The 27,797-nt window shown below is 37.1% G+C and overlaps 1 protein-coding gene across 2 annotated transcripts in view; it reads right to left on the bottom strand.

Annotated features, from left to right (window-relative positions):
- The window catches only part of HBS1L (HBS1 like translational GTPase), a 510,596-nt gene extending 485,873 nt beyond the window's left edge, over positions 1–24,723 (bottom strand). The window contains exons 1-2 of one of the 2 annotated variants that reach the window (XM_053710901.1): positions 24,483–24,723; positions 9,459–9,524 (exon numbers count right to left, since the gene is read on the bottom strand). In XM_053710901.1, the coding sequence (XP_053566876.1) occupies positions 9,459–9,524; positions 24,483–24,525 (109 nt within the window). In that variant the 5' untranslated portion in view covers positions 24,526–24,723. The remainder of the gene's footprint in view (positions 1–9,458; positions 9,525–24,482) is intronic. The other variant, XM_053710900.1, reaches the window with a different exon arrangement.
- Positions 24,724–27,797: the final 3,074 nt, after the last annotated feature.

Below are 27,797 nucleotides of genomic sequence, written 5' to 3'. Positions count from 1 at the left end.
TATGTGGCGTCAGGGTGGTCTTTTATATGTAAGAGGTACTAAATCTCTATATTCAGGATATAATGCAAATTGGTAAAGAGACATGATGATAATAGGATGAATAAAAAAAAATAAAGAGGGGTAATATTATAGGTTAAATAAAAGTTTAGATGAACACGTATTATGGCTCATTTTGAAATTACCAGACTGAAAAAGTGCCCGGTAACAAAAAGTAATCTTAAAAACAGGAGCACTTTCATTCATTAAACTTTACGACGACGCTTATTTTTTAAAATATGGTAAACATAACCCCGATCCTCCGCTCCCAGTTCCTGCTTTCTTTAGCATATCGATGATGATCCTGCTTCATCCAATCATTGCGTGCCTCACGAGCTGGGCTATCTTTTAAAGAAAGCAGGAGCTGCAGGCGGAGAATAAGCGTCTTTGTAAAGTTTAATGAATGAAAGTGCCCCTGTTTTTAAGATTACTTTTAGTTACCGGGAACTTATTCATTAAACTTTACAATCACTTTAAACAAAAAACAATACAATTGCCACCGATTCGGTCATTCAATCACCTTTTATAGATATTTTAATTAGGTCCGCATACCAAGTTCTGTGGGGCCAAGCCAGAGCTATGAGAACTACAGAAGCCAATTCCTGTTAGTTCTTCTTCCACGAGTCATTGCAAGAATCAGAGGAAATAGACAGAAGTTCCAAGGACAGACTAGAGCATCTTTCATGTGAGCCCTTGGATCTTTTGACCTGGCTAGAGCTACAACAACTAATCGATATAACCGATAATAATCGATTATGAAAACAGTTGTCAACTAATCTCATAATCAATTAGTTAGTTTGCAATTAGTTACTCTGTGCACAGCACCAGCTGCTCCACTCCAATGAGCTGCTGCACATGGTATTGTGTTTTATGGTTATGTCCTTAGCCTAAAGGACATCTACAGATGATTACTTTTCACTTTTTCCGGACTTTTTAAAGCGGACTAGATATTTTTTACCTAACATTTATAGCTGGTTATTTAACATTGCATATGGATAGTTAAGATATTTTTTTGTAAGAATGAAGTTCAGGCTTACTTTAAGATGCTAGTGATGCAGTTCGTCCCCCTTTAAGGCAACTCAAAACACTGCAAAAGAAACTGTGAGAAGAAATCTAGCAAGATGCAGCTTCGATCAAAGGAACAGACAGGCTTACTTTAAGAGGCCCCTTGCATTAGTGGAGAGCAAATAAAGATAAATATCCCACCTTGGTGAAATTGGCAAAACCGTATTTATGCATCTCAAGCACCTCAACACCAATGGGATTTTATTTTAAATATTGGATATTTTTTTTATTTTATCTGATTAGTCGATTAATCAAAAAAATAAAATCGGCCGATTGATTATGAAAATAATTGTTAGTTGCAGCCCTAGATATGGCACAATAAACCAGAAGTTTGCAGTTCAATCTAATTGATCGAAAACGTCCTAAAGAAGAGACCATTCCCCTGAATGGACGGAAAGATGACTTAGCTATTCTGTTTCCTAATTGTCCAATGTGAATGGCCAATAGGGTGCAGTTTCCACTGCCCAAGACAGAATGTTTGATACCGCTCAAACAACGTCCCAACCCATCAGACTTGCGGACTCACGTCCGTAGTAATTATGGTCCAGATAGACAAAGGAAAAGAAGCTCCAAGGGTCAAAAACAGGGACTTTCCCTCCACCATTTAGAGAGATTGTTTGACTGAAGAACAGAGTTCTATGTGTTGTTCCAGATGGAAAAAATCCTTTGACCACTTTGAAGCATGCACAATTGGAGAGGACAAAGATGAAAGCGAGCAAAAAGGTACCACGTCTGACGCTGCTACCATAAGACCCACTACTTCCATACATTGTGCTACAGATGGAGAATGAGCCATTTGTAGGAAAAAGACAGGCAGCCTGAAGTTTCATTCTGCGAAGTTCCATGAAAAATAAGTACATTTGAACCGAGTCTATCATCACACCCAGAAAGACCACCCTTGTGGCTGGTTATAACAAACTTTTGGGATCATTGATTTCCCATCCATGTTTCTGAAGGAAATATGCCATTCTGTGGATATGAGCAGAAGCCAGAGAAAGAGACAGAGCTTGGGCTAAGATATCTTCCAAATAAGAACCAACATAGATTCCCTGAGCTAAAAGAGACCCAAAAACCTTTCTGACCCTCCTGAATTGGAGGCAAGATGGTAAAGATAGTTTCCATTTTGAAAGAGGGTACCACAACAAATTTGTTCAGAGTTTTTAAGTCCAGTATAGGATGATAAGTGCCTTCCTTTTTGGGACAATGAAGAGGTTGGAGAAGAAACCTTGAACCTGTTGAGATATTGGAACTGGTTGGATCACTCGCATATATTCTTGAACACATTGAACAAAGGCAGACTCCTATACAGGATCCTATGGAACGTGAGTCAGACGAAACTGTTCCCATGGAGATCTGATGTTAATGCAGATTTCTGATTTGAGTTTGGATTTTTGGTCTGTTTTTAGACCAAGAAGGTTCTGGTTTCCAGGAAGGTTTGAAGGATTCAGACTTCTGGTTGGAGGGGACTTTTGATCTCTAGGGGAGCTAAAGGAACAAAAACAATTTGTACTTCGCCTTAGATTTCTTGTCCTGAAGAAGAAAAGCCCCCCTTTTCCCCCCAAAGGCAGTTTTGATAATAGAATCCAATTCTGATCCAAAAAGCATCTACCCTTCAGAAGGGTCTGATAATAGTCTATTCTTAAAATCCATGTCTGCTGACGAAGATTTAAGCCATAAAGCTCTCCTTCAGAAAACCGCAATGGACATATTTATTACATCAATTTAGAGGATATCAAAGACTGCATCACAAATGAAATCATTAGCCATTTAAAAAAAACTTAATGCAGTTGGTAATATAGTTAAAAGATTGATCAGAAACCATCTGAGAAAGAGAATAATACCAGGAGGACACCGCTGTAGCCACACAGGTGATAACTACTGCAGGTGTATGCTGAAGAGCCAATTTCCTAAGAAAGGATTCCGATTTGTGATCCATTGGATCCCTAAATGAAGAACTATCCTTCATAGGAATGGTAGTGCATCTAGCTAAAGTGGAAATAGTTCCATCAACCTTAGGAACTACTTCCCAATTGTTCTCTGAAAGTGGATACATTTTTTTATGTTGCAAAAGGAATGCCAGGCTATATAGTCTGTAACCAAGTCTGGTGATTCAAAAGCCTTAGGCACTTTAGGCAGAGTTTTAAAAACATTTTTTTAAACAGGTTTGAAATCCTCTGATAGTTGCAAGGTATTCAAAACTTCCTGAAGTAGGAAGCAGATATGGTTCAATTTAAATCTCAAGTGGAATCAGCTTCAGGCATAGGATCAAGGTCCTCAGCCAAGTCAGAGTTTTATAAGGTAGGTGGTAACTGAGCCAGGGGGAAAGGACGTATTACAGGTAGTGTGAGATACATCTCCTGATTTTCGTTTACTCCTACTTGATTTGGGGATAGCCGCTAAAATCTATCTCATAGTCTTTTGGAGACTGCATTTAAACTCTGGAGAAAAGTTAGTACAACCCCCCCCCACCCCACCCCCCGGGCCATTAATTGTCTGCCAAGTATAATACTGACAGGACTATTGCTTGCGAATTGGAGATGTGGGACATAATTAGCACATAACTGTTTAATTTGGTCCACTGGAACAGTTTTGCATAATAAACAGGAAAAATGAACTGCAGAAAGTATGTTCCCTAGGGGTCCCTTCTTATGGGTCTGTCAAATTAGGTAAGGGTACAGAGTCTACAGACATGACTACAAAATAATAAGCAAAACTGCAGGTAATTGGAAATAAAGATATATTCCAAAACTTTTTATTATCAGTGTATTTGCACAAAATACAACAAACAGGCTATAAAAACACCTCAGAACCCTAGAGGACAGAGAAAAAAGGAAAAGAATTTCCCTACGAAAAAAAATAACGTTTATATTACTCACCAACTCAGCAGCTCCTATGAGGGTACTCACCCACCCCTAGACATATAAACGGTTAAAACTGGACCCAGATAGCTTGTAAGGTCTGGAGAAAGGCCCAGAGAAAATTTTCAGTCACTTGGAGATCCTGTGAGGGGGAGAGAAATGGTGCCAAAGGGGGGGGGGGGGGGCTGAGCCTAAGTCAAGAATGATGTGCAGGCTAAAGCCTGAGAGAAAAAAAACAAAAAAAAACACATTATATTGCATACTCCCCCCTTAATCCCCTTCGTGTCCCCAGCCCTAACCTCATCGATCATGAGCTTAACCACTAACTGCATTAGGCAAATAGCGGTTGCCATGTAGTATATTTATTAACTTGAATGGGGTGTAAAACACACAGGACAGAGAGATCCCTCAGGGATAGATTTTTGGAGCATGTTAGGGCTATTGAGGATCCAAATTATAAAACCCCAATTGGAAAACATTTCAGGGATTTTCATGATTCTGACAGTTCCCTATTGAGAGTGCAGGGTATAGATTTTATTCCTAGATACCCTAGAGGTGGAAATAGAGAAGTCAATTGGATAAAATAAGTTTTTTGGATATTCCACTTGAAAACTAGGGTGTCTTTTGGTTTAAAGGGATACTAAACCCAAATGTTTTCTTTCATGATTCAGATAGAGCAGGCAATTTTAAGCAACTCTCTGTAATGTACTCATATTATCAATTTTTCTTTGTTCTCTTGCTACATTTATTTAAAAAGAAGAAATTTAAAGATTGGGAGCGGGTCCATTTTTGGTTCAGAACCTGGGTTACGCTTGCTTATCGGTGGCTAAATGCAGCCACCAATAAGCAAGTGTTATCCAGGGTGCTGAACCTAAAATGGGCTGCCTCCTAAGCTTTACATTCCAGCTTTTTAAATAAAGAAAGAGAACGAAGAAAAATGTATAATAAGAGTAAATTAGAAAGTTGCTTAAAATTGTATGCTCTTTCTGAAGCATGAATGAAAAAATTTGGGTTTAGTATCCCTTTAAACTCTAAAATGGATGTCAATCTTTTTGTCAAAAATTAAAACTAAAAATCAGTAATTTTTAAGTAAATTGTTTCAATTGCAAATATATGAATATATGAGAGCAAATTTTCGAATCTTTAAATTTTGTTAACCTTTCAGTAATATAGTAGTTTTATGAATGTTAGAAAGATAAGAACACAAATTATATCCTTTTGAATCCTTAAATACTATTAATTTGTCATTCCCCCGAGCAGTTATATATATATATATATATATACACACACACATTATATATATATATATATATATATATATATATATATATATGTTCAGAAAGGGATATACGGGGTTAAAACTACTCACAGAAATATGTATATTGATTGACTAATTGCATTTATATATTGAGGCTATCCAACCCCTAGCGTCATGAAAAGCAATCTGCACAGCAGGGGTCTTGGATTCCCCTTTTCCTTTGTTTTTTATTGGGCCTCCTCTCTTGCTTTATATGCTTTTAATCTTTTTCTAACTAAGGATTATCTATTTTCCCTCTGGAGTGCCGGAATGTTTGTTTTCTACGTTTGACTCATCTCGTCTGGACAGGGGCGTGCTCCCTGATTGCACCCAGCAGACTTAGTATTAGCGCAGAAGACCGCCAGGACTATCTCTCAGCTGGAGCATCCTACCTGGTGTGTCCTTATGTAGTACTTAAACAAGGAGAGTGCTAGGGCTGTATTTAGTGTCTGAGTCACTTACCTTGACGGCAGCACCCCTTCACTGTATTGTACCAGCTTGCTGAGGCCTTTCTCCATCACAGAATGCTGATCCAGTAGAGATCTCATCCATTCTTTCAGATATACTAGTACCAACCCTTCAGGTGAAGGTTAAGAGACAGGGTCCCTGCGACATCTGAGGGCAATTATGGCTGAGAGTTTTACCCGTGAGAGTACTGAATGCCATAATTGAGGTATTCCTTTACCCCTGTTTCACTTAATCTTGGAGAAGTTATCCTGAAGTCTTCCCTGAGCAAAGATGGAAGAGGGGTTCTGGGTCTCAAGTCAGGTCTGAGTCCCCAGTAAATAATTAGATAGAAAATAATAAAATCTTGCTTGCAGTGCACTTCTCTCAAACTTTCTCCTCAGAGTCCAAGAACAAACTGAGTGGGGAGAGGAGGTGGGAAGGATTAAAGCTCTTGTGAGGGTTCTTGACCTCCTCCTAGAGGCAGGAAATATATCTCACATGTTATGGACAACTTTGGACTCTCCTCATCTTTCGAAAGAAAGTAACATTATTTATAGCTTGAGTTTGAACATAAATAATTCATAAAGAGTTATTAAAGACCAAATATTTTACAGTAGTAAGCATATGGTTCCAGAAGCTACACAAGGGCTTGACAAATCCACTGCACCATGGCAACTTAATCTGGACCAAACATCTGGACTTTCACCCCTGAATGCACCATCATACAGTACATGGCCTGAAGCCCTATTTATCTACACCAGATAAGTAAGTGAAGGTGAGGTCAGTCATGATGTCACATCTTGCATTTCAACTGACCTCAGGGGACTTCTAATAACCTAATACTTTAAATGTTGACTTAAAGGAAAAACAAACATTTTAAGTGACTTGATCCAGGGAACTTTCTACCAACAATCTACATTGACATTGACAGTGGTCTTTTGACACCTCATTAAACAACTAAAGGCTTTGTAATAAAAAAAAAAAAGACACATCTGCAGAGCAGAATTAGAAAATAACTTGGTTTTTACTCTATCAAAATTATAGCAATGCATACCATAGTAATTGCAGATAGAAGGCTGAAATTGATAGCCCAGTTCAAACCATATGCTACCATATTATAATCTTTTCAGAAACACTGATACAATGTGTCTTGCTTTCATCACCTGTATAATAGCAACCTTTATTTAAGGACAAATATAGAGTGTGCATAATGTGAACTAATCCTACTGACAGATATATCCTTAAACAGAACACTTCATATCATTAAAATAATGTATCCAGACATGTGCCAGCAAGCAGCATTAAACAAGACTATGTAAATGTTATTACCCTGTTAAATAAAGCTGTCTAAAACACAAACACATTTAAAATGTGCTATACAAAAACAAAACTTTTTTTATAACAACTGTATATTACAATTATAGCAATTAGTAAAAAAAAAATACAAAAAAAATCTTGCATATACCTTGCTCTCCAAAATATTAATCAAACACCTGTTCACAATACACAGGAAAACAACATATGAATCTGCTGTCATTCTGAAGACGCATGTGTGCCTGCAGCACTGGGGAATTCACCACCATGCATAAAAAGGCATACTTTATAAGTACATTACAACAGAAATATCTGAGTAAAATGAGGACATCGAGAGCAGTACATTGTTAAATCATGCTATACATGATTAAATATGCCAAGAACTAACAATATCTTTGATGTAGCAATTGGAGCTAGTAATTTAATAAGCACTGTTGCTACAGACACATAAGAGACCTGTGGTCTTGCACAACATTCCAGATTACTTTGTCCAAGAGCCTGAATTTTTTAATCCAGAATGTAATTCCTAATATTATTTCAAAATATAATGTAGTACTACTGGGAGATGTGCATGGGAAGGTTCCATATCTTCCAACATTATTAAGGCTGTATAATCTGTCACAACTTTAACAGTATATATTTTAGAACAGGAAGAGGGACTTGTAACAGAAGCTTCCGTTACTTTGTACTTGGAGAGGACTGCAGGCCAGCCTCCTCCCCACCGACTATGGACCCAGGAACCTCAGCTCCTTTCCACCGACTATGGACCCAGGAACCTGAGGAGACTCTATGATTTGGGAGGCAGGTGCCCAGGGTACATTTGGAGTACTTTTACCCTGGATTAAGGTTTACCCTGTTTCCATGAATTCCCAGAGACTCTGAGAACTGGAGGGCCCTGATACAGAGTTGGGGTTCCTGAGTTTTGTTGGAGTATAAGGTGACAGCCCAATTCAGCATTGCCTGCTCAACCCCCCCCCCCCCGACTCAGAATGTTTAAGCTGATTGCAATCTCCCGCTCTAATGCTGGACCTCCTGTTATGTGTCTTCATATCTAGTCTAGGTGTGAAGTGTCTTTCTGTTATTGTGCGAGTCATCCATTGTCCTTTTGTAAGTCAGGATGTGATTAGAATCTTGTTTAACTAAACATTGTCTGATGTTTTTCTCATTGTATAATATTTGTTTCTATCGATTATGTGGTGACTACCCCACTTTGTTGGAAATGTATAAAAGCTGTGTTTTCTGTGCAATAAAGCAGTTCCTATTTTGACCCTCAAACATTCAGTCTCCGCTAACGTTCTTGGGGGTAGCTATAACAACTTGCAGCGGCCATTATTATAATAGCGGCAGGTATCCAGTAGAGGTTCATTGATCGGCGTTTGGTGGGAGGAAGCTGACTTTAGCGGGTATACCCAGTCTGGGGTACTGAGACCCGCTACAGGACTATTTTCACGTTCTTTATAATTATTTTAAAAAAGGAACACCAATATTTGAAATTGGATAAACAAAACAGACACCCATGGGATTGTAAGAGTTTTAGAGAGGGGACCGTCTCCTATATCTGTTTGCATTGTATACTTTATTCTGCACTTTAATGTGTTCCTAATGAACCATCTTACCTGTTGAAGAGTACAGATTGGTCTACAAATGTTATTTGAAATCTTGATTTTTTTTGTTCCCATTAAAATCACTACCTATACTACAAATTTGAGTACAGTATTTGCTTTAAAAAAAGCTATGTCAACAAAAAGGTGCAAACAAAATCACAAAGTACTAAAATGTTCATTTTCAATTTTTCTCTAAGTACTCTGTGAATACAATGAGAGAGAGCAAAGAAAAAGATCGAGAGCGCAAGAGGGAGATATCTTATAGTATACATATACATACATGGGAACTTACGGAGAGCAATATCCTGCTTTACTAGTGTGGTGGAAAGAGAAATACCAAACAAAAAATATTATTTTTCCCATAAAGGAACATGCATTGCTGATTACCCACTGCTTTGCTAGAGATTTAGGAGATGTTTTATGTGTTTGCTTTTTCTATGGTAGTCAATTTATTAAATATGGTGCTTTTACTTTTATGTTTTCAATATTTAAACAATTTAATATAATCTTAAATACATCTGCACATTATTCTTAACGTAATCTTTGCTTTGATTTTAATCAATGCAAAGTAATATTTGAACTATAAAAGTCCCTTTAAGAAGGTACTAATACGGTTTAGAGACAATTATTTTGGAAAGGATTTTTATAGGGCATCACAGAATTTAATAATACAGACAAGCTATACAAAAGGTATGTTACTGTGGATTTTAACAACATTTTAATCTCAGTTGACAGTCATCTCATACCCAGTGTAATAGCTATACATAGCTTCCATAACAAACACTTATCAGTTCATCTTAAAAATAACTATTAAGAAAGAAAAAAAAAAAAACATACCTGTTGCAGGTGAAATGCAATAATCATCTTCCACCGACTGACCATAAAGGTCATCATCATCAAAATCTAGAGAAAAAAAAGAAGAAAAAAAAAAATCACAGAATATTTAAAATCTGACTGATTAAATATAGGCAATTCAATTCCTGTATCCTGCTTTCAAAAAAGTAAACAGTGACACTTGCTTGATGATCATGGACATTAATACTTTGCTATTTAATTAAAAGTCTTAAAACGTTAAAAACACACACATATAAAGATAATCATTACATTTAATTTATTAATTAAAAAAAAAAAATCTAGAGTTAAAAGGGACATGATACCTGCATGTTAAAACACTTGAATTTGATGCAGCATAGCTGTTAAAAGCGGACTAAAATATATCACCTGAACATCTCTATGTAAAAAAGGAAGATATTTTACATCAGAGTTTCCTCAGTAGCCACATCCCATTGTAAAGTGGCTTTAAAGTGATGGTAAAGTTACGTATATCTATATCAAGTATTGCATTAGTTGAATAAAATCAATATAACTTTCATTCATCGTTTTAAATACATTTCTGTATAAAATCAAGCTACAACCTTTATAAAGGCAATTTTTCAGCCTCATATACTCAATCCGCATTTTTTTTTTTTTTTACCTTTCGATCACGTTTTTGTAGAATCCAAATTTAGGCAGTTAGGTGACTGTCACTCAGCATCATCCGCCCGTTTAAGCAACAGCGCATGCACTATTCAATTTCTCATTGCGTTGTAAACCATGCACGCTCCCATGTTACGCATGCGTGGTAATTACAGGTAGGAATCCCTTCCTACGTCATCGGCATATTATAAACGCTACGGACAAGCGCAAGCGAATCACTTTACTTTTGAAACTGCTAAGTAGAAGTCCAGCATTCGCTCACAAACTTTATTTTTAATTTTAAAACTTAAATTTTATCTTAATAATCACGCTATTTTGTCCGTAGCTGGCAGTTGCAGTGTTAGATGGGTGGAGCTAAACTTGACCAGGATGCTCTCTACGGATGAGCTGACCCACAGAGAGAACTGACAGACCTGTACTCGTTAGAATTATTATATTCCAGCAGAATTCTATTCTGCTGTTAAAATTCTCTCTATACAGGAGATTGATGCATCACCCATATTATAGCAATATGATCTATTAGTTGCAAGATCATTTTGAGAAGATTTCATATGAAAATGAGTTAACTAAAAACAAACTTAACACATCTTACAACAGGGGAATTTACAGGCTCACTAGCTTGAATGGGGAATTCATTTAACGGGATTGAAAAGCAAATAGGTTAGAAAACAGGTCAACGATATCAAGAATGCAGCTGTTGTCTCGTATAACATAGTACTGAATTAATATAGTAATTCATTGAATACTATGTTTCCACGCCGATTAGCGCATGAGCAGTTGAAAGCAGCATCGGGCACGAACTTCAGAGCAACGTAGAGAGCGTGTGGGACCGCTCTAGACGTTACAAACAAGAGAACACGGAAAAAGGGGTTGGGAGGAGTCAGCAGCGAAACGGTAGAGATTTATAAACATCTATTTTTAAAAACCATCACTGTAATATAGAAAATAAGTTAGCGAGTACATTATGGTAAATGCAATGCTGTCTTCAATAAGTCTAAACTTTACCTTCACTTTAAGCAGCCAAGCAGAATGATTGTACCCAAGACTTGCAAGGGAGTGTGCTTCTGGCATATGCAGGCACAGTCACGTTATTTCTTCCACAGTTTAAGGAAATGTACTATGAAATCTTGCAAGATTTCAGTGAAATATCATGGGATCACAATAAAGTTAAGTGTGACATTAGCACTGATGTAGCTGATTGGCTGCTGTTTTCTTAACATGCAGCAGAAACTAGCTGAGAGATAACTGTTCACAGAGCACTTACTATTTTGAGGTAATATACCTTCCTTTTTTACAGAGATATTCAGGTGATATTTTCTTGTCAGCTTTTTACAGTTATGCTGAATCACTTTCAAGTCATTTAGATATAGGTATTATGTCCCTTTAAAGGGATTTTATATAACCCATAAACATTTTGCAGCACACAAAGAAAATTTTAATTTAAAGCGTCTGTTGCTTTAAAATTACATCACGTCTCCTAGGTACAATTAAGGGGAAAAATTTGAGATAAAATTCCATAAGTAATTTACGTTTTAGAATGTGAATGAGGGATTCAATATATTGACATTATTAACTATTTAATAGCTATTGTACCTAGTTAAAATAAATACAAAGTTGTCTGTAAAATAAATATAAATCCTAAAATAGCTACAATGTAACTATTAGTTATAGTGTAGCTATCTTATGGTTTATTTTACAGGTAAGTATTTAGTTTTAAATAGGAATTATTTATTTAATTATAGGACTATTTCATTTTATTTAAATTATATTTATGTTAGGGGGGTGTTAGGGTTAGACTTAGGTTTAGGGGTTAATACATTTATTATAGTAGCGGCGACGTTGCGGACGGGAGATTAGGGGTTAATAATTGTAGGTAGGTGGCGGCAATGTTATGGAGGGCAGATTAGGGGTTAATAAAATTTACTATAGTATTTGCGAGGCGGGAGTGCGGCGGTTTAGTGGTTAATACATTTATCATAGTGGCGGCGAGCTCCAGTCGGCAGATTAGGGGTTAATAATTGTAGTTAGGTAGCGGCGACCTTGAAGGGGGGGGAGATTAGGGGGTTATAAGAATAATGTAGGTGTCGGCGGTGTTAGGGGCAGCAGATTAGGGGTTCTTAGCTATAATGTAGGTGGCGGCGGTGTCCGGTCGGCAGATTAGGGGTTAAAAATATTTATTATAGTGTTTGCGATGTGGGGGGGCCTCGGTTTAGGGGTACATAGGTAGTTTATGGGCGTTAGTGTACTTTATAGCACAGTAGTTAAGAGCTTTATGTTCCCGCGTTAGCCCATAAAGCTCTTAACTACTGACTTTTTTTAACGGCTGGAGTCTTATCGGTAGAGGCTCTACCGCTCACTTGTTCCAAGACTCCAAATACCAGCGTTAGGAAAATCCCATAGAAAAGATAGGATACGCAATTGATGTAAGAGGATCTGCGGTAGCCTGGAGTCACGGATAGAAAGTGAGTGGTAGACCCTTTCCTGCCTGACTATAAATACCAGCGGGCGGTCAAAAGCAGCGTTAGGACCCCTTAACGCTGCTTTTGACGGCTAACGCAGAACTCTAAATCTAGTCGATAACCTTTAATAAGTAGAGCAACATTTTGGGGCACCTGCTCCTTTCTCAAGCTTGAGAAAGGGGTAGGAGGTTCCCCGAAATGTTGCTCTACTTAATAAATGTATTGTCTTTTATTTGAGTGCCACCTTCATCTGTTCTTTCGATTATGATGATTAGGACCCAGCGAGGGGAGTCTGAAAGGTGTTGCACCAGCTTACAAAACAATTTATTTGGTAACCGAAAGGACATTATGAGATTGTGCTGATCCTTTGACGTTTTTTACCCAATGAAAGTGCCCCTGTTTTTTTATAGTAATTTTATATAATAGCCAGTAAATCCTTAAAGATTACACTCACTTTAAGAACTTCGTTTCCCAATGGTCTAAACGAGCATATGGATCTAGCAGCTTTTAAATGCTTAAACTACACACACACACACACACACACATTTTCATTCAGTATAATTTTCACAAATTGTTATTATTGTCAAGTGTACAATCACAGAATTTTAAAATCCACATACACAATATATTTATATTATATAATGTTATAACATTTTAAATCATAGGGTATATTGAACATCTTCAAACAATCATCACAAGTCTAGTATAAATTTTTTCACTATTTAATGATTTCAAGTGAATATACATATACACACACATACATACTGGCTCTGTTTCATTTTTTAAAAATTTTTTATGGGGATACTTATACAGCCAGTTGATATATTTTTATGGTCCAGTTATTGTACTTTATTTAAAGGGACAGTCTACACCAGAATTGTTATTGTTTAAAAAGATGGATAATCCCTTTCTTACCCATTCCCCAGTTTTGCATAATCAACACAGTTATATTAATATATGTTTTACCTCTCTGATTACCTTGTATCTAAGCCTCTGCAGCCTGCCCCCTTATCTCAGTGCTTTTGACAGGCATGCAGTTAAGCCAATCAGTGCATACTCCTAAATAACTACATGGGAGTGAGCATATTGTTATCTATATAACACACATGAACTAGTACTGTCTAACTGTGAAACACTTTCAAAATGCTCTGAGCTAAGAGACGGTTTTCAACGGTTTATAAATCAGTTTCAGCCTACCTAGGTTTAGCTTTTGAAAAATACCACCAAGGGAACAAAGCAAATTTAGTGATAAAAGTCTATTGGAAAGTTATTTAAATTTTCATGCCCTATCTGAATCATGAAAATGTAATTTTGACTAGACTGTCCCTTTAAATATCCGATTATTTTTTTCTCTTATTGTTTTTTGTGATTTTGTAAATAAAGTTGTTTGTAGTCAAATGCGAAACATGACCTCAGTCATGCGATTACCTTAAATTACAATGATGGTACATCAGTATAGAATGTCTGTTTATTTTGTGACATCTACCTGTTTAGATTGTAGCTAAGAAACCAGTGATGTCATTTTAAAGCGACGGGCACTTTAATTTGACATATCTTTGTTTTTCACATAGCTTGGTCAATGCAATTGTGGTATGGTAATGCTATTTGTTTAATTGTAGCTAGGAGACGTGACGTCATATTAAAGCAACAGACGCTTTTATTTTTACATATGCTTTTGCACACATTAACAATGTTTTTGCACACTGCTACAAGGATAGATCATTGTAAATCTTTAAATGATTGGTTATTAAACAGTTTTACAAAGTAGACCAATAATCACCTTGTTTGCACTCAGCACTTGGTGTCTTAATCACCTATAAATGTTTTCAGTGTTATTTGTTAGATTTTGCCTGAAGAAGCCGTCATTCTCAGAAAGCAAAACCCGTTACATACGTTATAATACATAACCCATGTTTTCTGATACAGTGAGTTTGCATGACTATTTTCTGCCAGAAGAAAGTCTGGTTGGCGAGTCCTGTTGAAAGGGGTTACATCTCTATAGTCCTTAAAAGTACCAGTATTATTCTAGCTTGCACATGTAGTGTTTGTTTTGTTGACCATTGGACAACTTGCAGAGAAGCTGTAAGATCGCCAATTTGCAAAGCATGCACTTGTTGGTTGAAAATAAAAATCAGTAGACCTTCTCTCCAAAGGGTCTAGCCCAGAAAGGACAGTTACAGTCTGCTCCATAATACAGTAACCAAGTTACTCAGCACAGAAATAACAGCAAGAACACAATAGTGTGTGAGAGTATAGCTCAAGTGCCACAGAATAAGCTAAAGAATGGACCTTTGTTCAAGTGGTAGCAGAGCTAACCACTGAATATATATAGGCACTGTAAGGTTGCTAAATGTAAGGCAAAAAAACAAACAAAAATTAACATATACATATATATATATATATATATATATATATATATATATATATATATATATATATATATATATATATATATATATATATAGGCTATAAAAGGTACAAATCGAGAATATTATAATCCCCTTTAAATTAACAACATCCCACTCCTTGCATAGGGACTCTTACACACTCCTGATACTCTAACCAGAGAAACATAGCAGCGCGTCCAAGCGAATAATGGCAGCCAGCAGAGTGAGGGGGGAGAAAGCAAAAGTGCAAGCGCTGCAAGAAAATAGTTAACACTGTCCACCATGCCAGAGAGTAAAAAGCATGTACTGTGCTATATTAGCACTCACGCTGCAAACACCTAGACCACACACCATTGTCCTACCAGCTGCACTGATCCAGAGTGGAGAAGCGCTAAAAAAAACAGCCGCCACATACTAAAGTTTAAAACATAGCCACTGACAAAACCAGCATAATCTACTTTAAGGGGCTGCAACAGTAAAAACAAATAGATTGTGCAAACCAAATGCCCTCAAACACCAGTACACTCCATCTGTGTTACCTGTATGCTGTCCTCTGGCTATTGTACACACAATCATATGCAACAACTGATAGCCTTTGGGCTGTGTGAGTGACAAATGTACTTTCCCAGCAGGACATCCACTCAACTGTGCTTACCCTGCTGCTACATGTGGATACAGTAGAGAGACCATCCAGTACTGTACTAAACAGCAGAGGATACACTGGTGGAGTGTATCTACATGGCCAGACAGGAGGCAGCTAAAGGACCAGTCCCAGCAACACCTGCTGCAGGCTTGTGACCACAACTCCCACAGGAGAATTACATTAAACAACCAGTACTTTTCTATACCTTCTTTTCAAAGCTTTACCTTATGAAAGGAATACAGGATCAAAGAACCCCTATCTTCTTAAAAAACAATCTTTTACACCTCAATCTTCACCTGCTCCTGCAAAGGCAAAGAAAAGACTGGGAGATAGAGGTAAGTGGGAGAGATAAAAAAACTTTTGGTGTAAGGTGTCTTTGCCTCCTCCTAGTGGCCAGGTGATGAATTCTAAACAGTAAAGAATTGTGGACTCTCACCACCTTAAGAAAGAAAATATATTTTAACCCCTTCCTGCAGGGACTTTGTCTACATCGGAACAAAGTTCTGATGTAAACAAATAAGTAAAAATAGAAATCACATGATCATTCATGCGATTGCGTGATTTCAATGATGGGATTGGGTCAGGGGGGAGTGCCTATGATGCTAGGTATGCCCTCCAGTTCGATATCCCATTCAGGAAGTGGATATGGCTTCAGGACAGCCAAAGGGCTAGGACTTTCCATGCTGTCCTAACGGGGCTAAAGCCAAGCACAGTTAGGCTGGCAGGGAACCTCCTAGCAGCGGGAAGGGTTTAAGAACCACTGTTATAGGTAAGAGCAACTGCAATCACAAGCAAACAACATTTTATAAAGCAAGGTTCTTATGTTTGATTTAAAAAAAAAAAATCACAACATGTATACAGGATTGATGTCAGTACAAGATAACTGCCACACCCTTTGGGCTCTTGTAATTTTTTTACCTTTGATATTTTAAACAAACAGTCATAATTCAAGTTTGAATCATGTTTCAAATTTAAATTATGGTTTTCAAATGACTATAATGTTTCAAAGATGTATATATTATATGGCAGGAATATGATATTTTATCTTAAAATGCCAGGCACTGCCAACCATAAAAAATTATAGTAAAAAAATTCAGTGTTAGGGGGTTAATAATGGAGTCTGAAATTTTAGTTTTTCCCCTATCAGATATGTTTGCCACAGCAAAACAAAAAGTAAAGTAGTTCAGTTATTTTTTACAAATATGAAACAAAACATTTTTCTTTCACGATTCAGATAGAGCATGCAATTTTAAGCAACTTTCTTATTTGCTATCATTATCATTTTTTCTTCGTTCTCTTAGTATTTTTATTTGAAAAACAGGCTAAATATAGAAAAATTGATAATAGGAGTAAATTAGACCGTTGCTTACAGTTGCATGATCTATCTGAATCATAAAATAAAAAAATGGGTTTCATATTCCTTTAATGTTTAACTTGAAATAGTATTTGTGCGCGCACACACACTATAATGTCTTTATGCATGGAAAAGATTTTGGAACTTTTTTTTTACTATTGTTTCTAACACATGCAAAATATGCTATCAAAACAGTGGTATCTAAAGAACATACATTTTTACAATTGATTGTATTTTAGATGTGTTCAGCTAGCTCCCAGTGGTGCATTGCAGCTCTAAAAGTGTTTAAATGTGCAGGGGGGATAAACACACAGGTATATACAAGCAATAGTGTAATAGCAAAATGTTCTAACATATTGTAATTAGGGTGGATTTTATTTAAAGTCAGTAAAAGGTTTAATTTTTAGAATAACTTTTCAGATTATTTTTCAAGTTATATCGAAAAATTACTGATTTAGTTATTTAACATTACAAACACATAGATAATTATGAAATTATTAGGAGTGAACTACACGTATACTTCGCTCATACAGCGGGCTAGGGACCAGAGCCCTGCTGTAAAGTGAAAACTGCCTTAAAGGATTCCAAAACTTTCTCATTTTCTGTACCAACAGGCCATAAATATTCAATTTTGCATGTAAAAATATTACAACATACCTATTTGCTGCCTGTAACTAAGCTTCTAAACTTGAGAATAATTCATTTTAATTTTCGGGTATTACTTCATATCAGACAACCCTCAAATATGGGAGGCGCGCAATCCGAGAAACTTACCAATAGAAATTACAATTTTTGCATCTCATTATTTTGTGATCTTCTGACCATGTGCATATCGATTTGTTAAAATTCCTAAAATGAATAATAGATTGTTTTTTTAAAATATATAACTATAGATTTATCGTTAAAAATCCACTTAGTGTTGTTATATGTATACAATTCCAAAATATAATTAAGCTGGTCTGCATGTTTTCCTGCGGTGACGTCTGTTATGACGAGTAGGTTAAATCTTGCATGCACATGGGGCGAAAATACGCCATGTTGATAACTGGGGTTATCGATGTGGATTGGAGGATTAGAAGTTATTGCTGGTCGGTGGGTTCGGAATTCAATAAAAATTCTGAAGCCAAATACTACTAAACGGTAACTATATAAACAACTTTTACTTTTCCATTTCTATTGACATTTTTGTATACTAAGAGTACTTTTATATCTCATTTTTAAGTTTAAAGGGACAGCCTACTGCAAAATTTGTATTGTTTAAAAAGACAGATAACGCCTTTTCTACCCATTCCCCAGCTTTGCACAACCAACATAGTTATATTAATATGCTTTGTAACCTTTACATGTCTGCCCGTTTCTAGGGCCCTGCAGGCTGCCTTTATCTCAGGGCATTTTTATAGCTTGTGACAGCAAGACACTGCTTGTTCATGTGTGCCATATAGATAAAATTGTGCTCATCCCCGTGGAGTTATTCATGAGTCAGCACAAAGTAGCTGAAAAACTGAAGTGCATTGCTTGGAATACAGATGTTGTAGTGATTGGTAGATATGTGCTGGAACTTTTTAATCAGTTCTTAAATGGCTATAATAATGGAGATGAGAATACAATATTTAGAAAGCTTTGTAAGGGGTGTGTCCATGGACTGCAATAAATACAAATTTTGCTTTACAATTACAGTTTTAAATGTTTAAAGCATTTATTTTGTAAGCAGATAGTTTGTACCTTGAACTTGTGTGATTGTTGTTTTTTTTTTATTTTTTATTTTGATTATTTTATATTGGTCAAAGATGGATTATTTTATACATTTTGGATATTCTTATATTTTATATAATTTTGATCATCATCAATTAAACAAGAATCTAAATATTAATGTAATTTATAAATAAAATAACATTTCTCAAACATTTTGTGCAAAGTGGTTAAGCTCTATTGGCAGCTGTGACGACCAGGGTTAACCAACCCTGCACCAGTCACTTGTTTGTCACAGAAAGGGTTAACAGACCCTTTCAACTTGAACTAATCTGTCACAGTCTAGCCACTCCAGGCAAGTCTGTAACTTAGTTCAGTTTGTGCAAGGGTTAACAACACTCTCTAGCCTGTCCTAGACTTAGAAGAAATGCCCAAAACTCCCCTTTTAATGCCACCCAGACTAGACTATCTCTAAACTGCCACCACTTATGATTTAATTATGGGAAATCTTAAGGAAAACATAGATTTACAAATTAAATCCCAGAATACAATTTAGCAAAAATAATCTAAAATCACAGTAATAATACTACCAGTCTCTTTCAGCAACATGGTTCAAATATTAGACAAAGGCTCCCATGAAGAATGAACAACTTGTGTTAAAAAAAATTTATACCAGTTTCTCCGATATCAAATTGCTTGACCCAACATACTTAGAGAGGCCAGAAATATCCACTCCCCTCTTTTTACAACAGGTCATAAAGGTCTGAATCCCTGGCTGAAATGATAGAACACCTTATAACTTCTGTTATACATATTCAGTGCATACACCTGTATAAGCAATTTCCAAAAGACATCATGAGAATTAGTTTGGTACCAAATATGACATGGTTGTCATATTTTCATCATCTAGTGTCATAATATGGTTAAAAGCATGGCTCAAATTGCACTAGTGTACTCTTATTGACCTTATCAAGCTCTGCGGAGAGGGACTGCTTTTAGTCTATTGAGCTGACATTTTTAGTGGCTTGATGCATCAATAGAAATGCAATAGTATTTGGTTAAGTGGAACTTAGAATGTATTTATTAGGGGGTTCTGGCTTATCAAAGGGAAAAAAACACACAGAACATTTTTTCTTTAAAAAAAAAAAAAAGAAATGTTTTTAGCATACCAGCTTAAGAAAATTAACTCCTTAGCATCTAAATCATGAGGTATTCATAACAGCAGCCAATGGGTTTAAGGTGTTGATTTACATGGTTGTTGCCCACTTAGTCATGCAGTTAGATTTCACAAAAGTGTTACTACATGCAGTAGTTAGTATGTTGAATTCAATGTCGCACACAGGAGTAGGCTTCCATCTTTGGAATAGGAAACAAAAAGATTTAGTTTTAATTATAATTGTGCTGCTACTGCAAAATGCTGAGTAAGCATGCTGTCATCACTATAGAACTCAGGGAGAGCAACATTATATGGGCTGTGAAATATACTTTAAAATAAACACTTCATAAATCTTGTGCACTACCACAAGAATCAGCATTGCTAAATAATGGAAAGTAGGAGAACCAGAGTGGTTTAAAGTGTTAAATAAAATTAAAACTACATTCTCAATGTACGAATCAGCAGCACACATACAAGATACGAGAGACTCTTTAAAAAAAATCTGGTTCTACTGGATACCCCAGGGACATAATTTGTAAAAGAAGATAAACCCCTCAAAGCGATATAACTATTATATAACACAATAGCTACCTCAATCTTTGAGTGACAATTCATCGACCATAAAGACACAGTGTACAGTTCTTCCTGTTTGCCATGTTATTTGAAAAACTAAAATAAACACTTCATATTTCACCTGACAATATGTTCTCCAAATGCATTACATGAACTTAAAAATGTATGCAAATACTTAAATGATGCAAAGACACTGATATTAATAGATATGTTACTTCATAAATATACTGTTATGCTGCTTGTAATTCATATAGTTAGCTAAAACATATTTTTTTCACTTATTTTAAGTCATTAGATCAGCAACAACTCGCTAGCTCTCTCGAACCTCTCCTCTCTTCCATCCGCTCCTTTTCCTGCCCTGATGAATCTGCCACTATAACTCCACCCTTACATCGGTCCTTGACAATCTGGCCCCACATAACATTGCTCGGAAATCATACACTCATTATCAGCCCTGGCATACTCCTCTGACACGGTACCTACGCAGATGTTCCCGTACAGCTGATCGACACTGGAGAAAATCTTGGAGTTCAGCTGATTTTCCTCACTATAAGTTCATCTTGAACTTACTACTCTGCCATTCATCTATATAAGCAACATTACGTATCTCTCAGCTCAAGATTTTGCCAGCTACTTCAACAACAAAATCGACTCCATCAGAAATAAAATCCGCTCAACATACTACCAGTCTCCCACCCCTTCAAAAGCTCACAATAATCCAAAACCCACAAAGCCATAAGTTAAACTATTTTGCCCTGTTACAGTGGAAGAAGTTTCTGCCCTTATATTGTCCTCTCGCATCACTACCTGTCCAGTTGACCCCATCCCCTCACAGCTACTCCCCTCCCTCTCTTCTACCCTTACCCCTATACTCACATACATCTTCAACCTCTCCCTCATCTCTTAAATATGCAATGATCAGACCTATCTTCAAAAAAATTATCTCGATCCATCCTCCCCATCCAACTACCGCCCTATTTCCCAACTCCCTCTTGCCTCAAAGCTTCTTCAAAAGCTAGTATATGCACCCCTTTCCCATTTCCTTACATTAAACTCCCTCCTTGACACACTGCAATCTGGATTTCGCCCCCTTCACTCCACAGAGGTAGCAATTGTTAAGGTTACCAACAACCTACTTACAGCAAAATCCAAAGGCCACATCTCTCTGCTTATCTTCATTGATCTGTCTGCAGCCTTTGATACTGTCGACCACCCTCTTTTGCTCCAAACCCTCCAATCCTTCGGCATCTGCAACACACCTCTCTCGTGGTTCTCTTCATATCTGTCTAACCGTACCTTTAGTGTAGCCTTCTCTGGGGCATCCTCTGCCCCAATACTACTTTCTGTTGGGGTACCGCAAGGCTCTTTCCTCAGTCCCCTTCTCTTCTCAATCTACACGTCATCATTAGGTTCCTTAATAAAGTCCCACGGGTTTCCATATCATTTGTATGGCGATGACACCCAAATCTACCTCTTTGCATCAAACCTATCTCTTTCCTTGCTAACCCGTGTCACTAACTGTCTCTCTCATATCTCATCTTGGATGTCCTCTCATTACCTTCAAGCTAAATCTCTCCAAAACTGAGCTCCTTATTTTTCCCCCCTTCTTCCAAAATCTCCACCCCCATTTCTCTTTAACTGTTGATAACTCTATCATTACCACTACCACACATGCACGAAATCTTGGGGTCACACTTGACTCAGATCTTTTTTTCACTCCTCACATTCAGTCCTTGGCTAAAGCTTGCCGCTTCCACCTGAAAAACCATCTGTAAAATTAGACATTTCCTTACACAAGACACAACTAAGATTTTAATCCCCTCTCTCATCCTTTCCCACCTCAAGTACTGCAACTCCACCCTCTCCGGTCTCCCTAGCTGCCGCCTAGCTCCTTTACATTCCATAATGAATGCCTCTGCCAGGCTCTTCATCTGCTGAACCTCTCTGCCAATCCCTTCACTGGCTTCCTCTTGCCTCCAGGATTAAACACAAAATTCTCACTCTGACATACAACGCCCTCAACTACACTGCTCCCCTCTACATCTCAGACCTTGTCTCCAGATACTCTCCCTCCCGTCCCCTTCGCTCACGACCTCCTACTCTCCTCCACTCTTGTTACCTCCTCACATTCCCATTTACAAGACTTCTCCAGACTGGCTCCCTTCTTATGGAACTCTCTGCCTCGCTCCACAAGACTCTTCCCTAGTTTTGAAAGCGTCAAACGCTCCCTAAAGACTCTACTATTCAGGAATGCATAAAACCAACATTAACCTTTCCTACCTCCACTGCTATCCCATTGAACCCCTTAGCATGTAAGCCTATGAGCCCAGCTGTTTGTATTTTACCTTCATAAGAGCTGACTATAACAGTGCAACTCTTGGCAGGGCCCTATACCCATTTGATCCCTATAAATGTTATCTTGTATACTGCCTATGTTTATAGCGCTGCGGAATCTGTTGGCGCTCTACAAATACCTGATAATAACTTATTTTAGACACTAATATGCAAATACTGGAAATGTAAAGAAACTCAAACCTAAAGCCACTGCATCTATATATTGTGTTAAATTATTGCAATCAGTGTGAATATCCTAATTTCTTTGCAGAGTTCGATGGAAGTCTTGTTAACATGGAGTAGAAAATATTTTCCTAACCACATGTAAAAACTGAAAACCAGTTTACGAAAATGAAGCACCCTAATTATTGCCTTTTTACATAATGCTGCATCAGCTCTTTTTTTCTACTACTCTTTTGAGTATATTGCTTCTAAGGTCTGCATTTATCAAACACAGGCGGACAAGGGAGTACATTCAAGCCCCTGTCTGACCTCTCCTCTGGCGGGCAGCAATCCACTGCCCAAATTTAACACTGCACACGAGCACTCCTTTGTGCTCGAGTGCAACCCTGTCCCCTGCCCGCGCACAGCAATTCACGTGCGGGCAGGAGCTGTCAATCTCCCTGGTCAGACGAGACCAGGGAGATTGAAGTTCTCCACCTAAGTGGTGGAGAACAGGGTAGGAAAGCAGCAGTCCAATGACCACTGCTTGACAAATACTGACTGCAGTTCCTTAAGTATTAATTTTCCAGCTGTTATAGAAGCGTGGCTTCTAATGTGTCTTAATGATAACTGGAACAGGCCAGAACACCTTAATATAATGCTGCTGTCTCAAGCGTTTTAACAGACATTCTTATATACCAGTGGTTTTCAAAGTGTGAGACTACCTCCCTAAGGGGCGACACGGGAGAAGTGACACTTTACGCAATTCTATGGAAACTGCATGCAGCAGCAGACTTTGGCAAAACATAGACGGGTTTTCAAGAGCCAACAATGACACTTGCTATTTTGTGCTGGAATAAGTCAAAAGGTGGTATGTAGGTGGAAGAAAGGCAATGAAGCCAAAAGATAGAAAGGTGAAAATTGAAATTCACATGGGTGAATTTCAATTGTAAATAGAAGCATTTTTGCAATATACTTCCATTAGCAAAACTGCTTCTAGCAAAAGTGGTTACTCAGAAGAGGCTGGCTAAGAATGTAAGGTATCTAAAACAAAAACTTTATTTTTTGCAGGTATAGCTAATGTAACATACTGTTAATTGGCACATATTGCACAATTATATACGTTTACTGTCCCTTTAATTCTTAAAGGCATAATGCACACCACCAAATCCATCTGAGCTTGAATACTAGTGCATGGGCAGTCACAGCATATGTGTGTATTCTGCTGGAAAACAGTAATACCTTTTACTAGAAATGTTTTTTATATTTTTGCTAGTAGAAATATATTGCAAAATATGCTTCTATTTTTAAAAAAAAAAATCTTTCAATGTTGACATTTATATCCATTTAAAAGAAATTGCAAAAAAAGGGAACCAAAGTTTACATGGAAGGTTATGAGCAGGAAATAGTATTTTAATACTGCAACATAGTAACACAATGTTAGTATAGGTTGACAGGTCTGCTACATACAACTACCTCAGGGATTGGTCATATTAGAGTGACAACTCACACCCCTGTCTGACATATATTTCGCCTTTCAGATCTCAGCTGCGGCTGCCTGTTACACACTGAATGTCAGCCTACACCATATGCTTATATACAATATGCCATGCTTCGTCTGCCCTCACCCTCGTCATAGTTGTATCCGCGCACATTCCGGTGTCTGGCCATGGTACGTGATTGTTATGTAACCCTCCGTTTTAGCACCAATGTTCGTGACTTCACGCGAACCACATCTACTTCCGGTGCACGGCGGAGGCAACGACAGTGACGTCATAAAACCGTCACTCTAGCCCTCGCCGTAGTGGAAAGGCCAGCGAATCAGAAGTGCGGACATGCGCTATAGGGAAGGATAACTTAGCCATGTATCCTGCGTGGCCACTTTTTTTTTTTTTGAACAACTTTATTAGCAAGCCCTAAAGATATAAATTCATATTGTGTTGCATGTTTTTCAAAACGAGCAGCTACCCTAATAATTATCAGCTAAGACCGAGTTATGTTTATAAAGCGAGCTCTAAAATCACGGAATACTTTGGGGTATATTTTGTATTTCTGAGATATATTAGTGGTGATATTACATGAGAATATTAGTTTGTACGAACTGCAACTGTGTTTTTGAAATGTAAATTGATACAGAACTGAGCATTACACACTAGTAAAAGATGCCAACTCACTAATATAAAATAATGTGACAATTTCTCCAACACCATGGATTAACAAAATTGTGTGTGTTTACAACAGTTAAATACTATATATATATATATATATATATATATATATATATATATATATATATATATATTATATATATATATATATATACAGTATATATATTTTTTTTTTAACGGTATCTATTTTTTAGTTATTTTTATTGAGAAACACAGGTATACAATATATAGCAGCGTAGAGTGGCAAGCAAACTGGTACAGAATATTTCCAGCATTCTAAAAATAAATAGCAGTAGTCTAGCTATAGCCTATAGTTACAATCATCACATACAGTGAAAATCAAATTGTCTTAGTCAGTGTCACACGCCAAGCAGGAAGAAGTTCCTAACATACGTGCTTGTTTATAAATAAGGCAGAGCTTGTACACACTCTTATGTCATCAAAAGAAAAAGTAGATAACTCCACAAAACTCCAAAGCTGAGGTACAAAGAAAGTTTTAATAAACATATGAAAAATCAGGAAACATTCATACATGGGAAATGCTTTATACATTGGAATATCATTTGCGATGGAGCTTATTTATGGGAAACATTGAATTATTTGTCTGTCAGTTGCAGTATTGTTAGCACAATTGAGTGCAGTGATACATTGCCTGTGGTTCTCATTAATTCTTTTAAAAGAAACTAACAAATGAAACAACAAAATCAGGTACAAATTTATAGACACTATCTGGCACATATGATATATGAATCTATAATCTTTTACAAATACTGTACCTATTGTATCATAATGTAAAGAATTATCTTTAGAGTAAGCACTATAATTTTAGATGGTCTTACATAAAGGTTTATCATAATGTATGCAGTTCTAAATTTAAACACAAATGGAAAAATGGTATGGCCTCTTATATAACATAACACGACTAATGGAGTTATGTACATTAACTATGTTATATTTATGTTTAAGCGTGGCACCGTCTTTTAATAGAAATCTTTGCTACAGAAGATGATATCACAGCAGGTCACAAGAAAACCAGGTAAAAAGAAAATTGTAGCTTTGAAGGTTGTTAATAAGAACTATTCACTATTGTATAGTACACAATTCTGATGTACAAACTGTGCCTCTCAACAAAAGTTAAATAAACAATCAGCTCTACAAAGTGATAGTATGTCTTCCTGTGACTCTATTCAAGAGGTTCCAAGTGAATACTCAGCTGAGAAGGAAAGTGTTTAGTTGCGCGAAGGAACTAATATACTGGCATATGGATTATATAACTTACTGTAAAATGTAAATAATTTTTTTAAAAAGGCTGCAAATACAAAAGGCAGCTTAAAGAGACAGGAAACCTCCCAAATTTTCTTTTGTGATTTGTATAGAACATACAGTTTTAGACAACTTTCCAACTTACTGCTATTATCTAATTTGATTCATTATCTTATTATACTTTGCTGAGGGAACAGCACTGCACTACTGCCAGCTAGCTGAACTCATCTAGTTAGCCAATCACAAGAGACAAATGTGTGCAGGCTCCAATCAGCAGCTAGCTCCCACTAGGGTAGGATATGTGCAAATTCTTTTTCAACAAGGGATACCAAGAGAACAAAGCACATTTGAAAATAGAAGTAAATGCAAAAGTGTCTTAGAATTGCATGCTGTATCTGAATTATATGTTTAATTTTGACTTTCCTATCCCTTTAATAATATAATGCCTGGTTAACTTTTTTAAATTAGGACTAGTTTTCTAGTTATTTCTGTAGTATTTGTCTCAGAAGGAGAAGTTACATGCTAGTGAGGAGGTACTAATTTCCCTTATTGACCTGTTCGTTATAACACATACCAGAAATATATATCATAAGCTTTAGTAGGCAGTTAAATATGCACGCAAAATAAAGAATGGTTTGGCACAGTTAAACATAAATTATTTACAGCAGAGAGGAAATGCAGTATTGGTTATCTGCTATAGGTAAATAATTAGTGTAGATAAGACAGTGTTGCAGCAAAGGGAATATGAGGAGAAGCAACAGAGCTGAATAATCGTTATTTGTACTCACGACCGGAACGTCACAGAAAAGCAAGTAAGGAACAAGGTTAACTGCTAACACGCATTACTGTGATGTGCTCAGGAGCGGATGGGAGTCATCTGGAGAACATCCTGGAAGCGGTCAGTCCAGTAAACCGAAAATTGGTCAGGAGGATTCAGAACACAGCGTGTACTGATAAGACCGAAATTCTGCAGGCAGCATCTGATGACGTCATGAGAAGACAGATTACCCTGTTTGAAGTCCGGAATAGGTAGACAAAGTTGCAAAGGCTTCAAAGGTAGATAGCTGACTAGAAGCAATATTGTGTTGAAACACTGAGGCTTCTAAAATAAACCAGCAACAATGGTTAGCTGGTAAACAATTATATAGGAATTTTGAGGACATTGTAATTGATCCTAAAGATGGTATGGAAGGTATAATCACTGATTAAGGTGGACAGCCCCCCCTCCAAGGAAACCACTGCGAGGTTTCAAGGAGCTGGTCTGTCTGGGTGTCGGCGATGGAACAATGAGACAAGCTTAGGGGCTGAAAGATTGGAAGCAGGTTCCCATGAATCTTCAAAGGAGTCGTAACCAAGCCAATGTACTAAATACTGCAGTTTTCCACGATGACGTCTGGAGTTGAGAATATCTTGGACCTTGTATTCAACATCAGGTATAGGATTATCAAGGGGGAGAGATGAATGTTGTGTAGACAAGTGTTTTTCAACCAGTGTGCCGTGGCACACTAGTGT

Source organism: Bombina bombina, chromosome 4 (assembly GCF_027579735.1).
Source record: "Bombina bombina isolate aBomBom1 chromosome 4, aBomBom1.pri, whole genome shotgun sequence".
NCBI lineage: Eukaryota > Metazoa > Chordata > Amphibia > Anura > Bombinatoridae > Bombina > Bombina bombina.
Note: the sequence above shows the minus strand (reverse complement) of the source record. Positions and strands in the feature narration are given on the sequence as shown.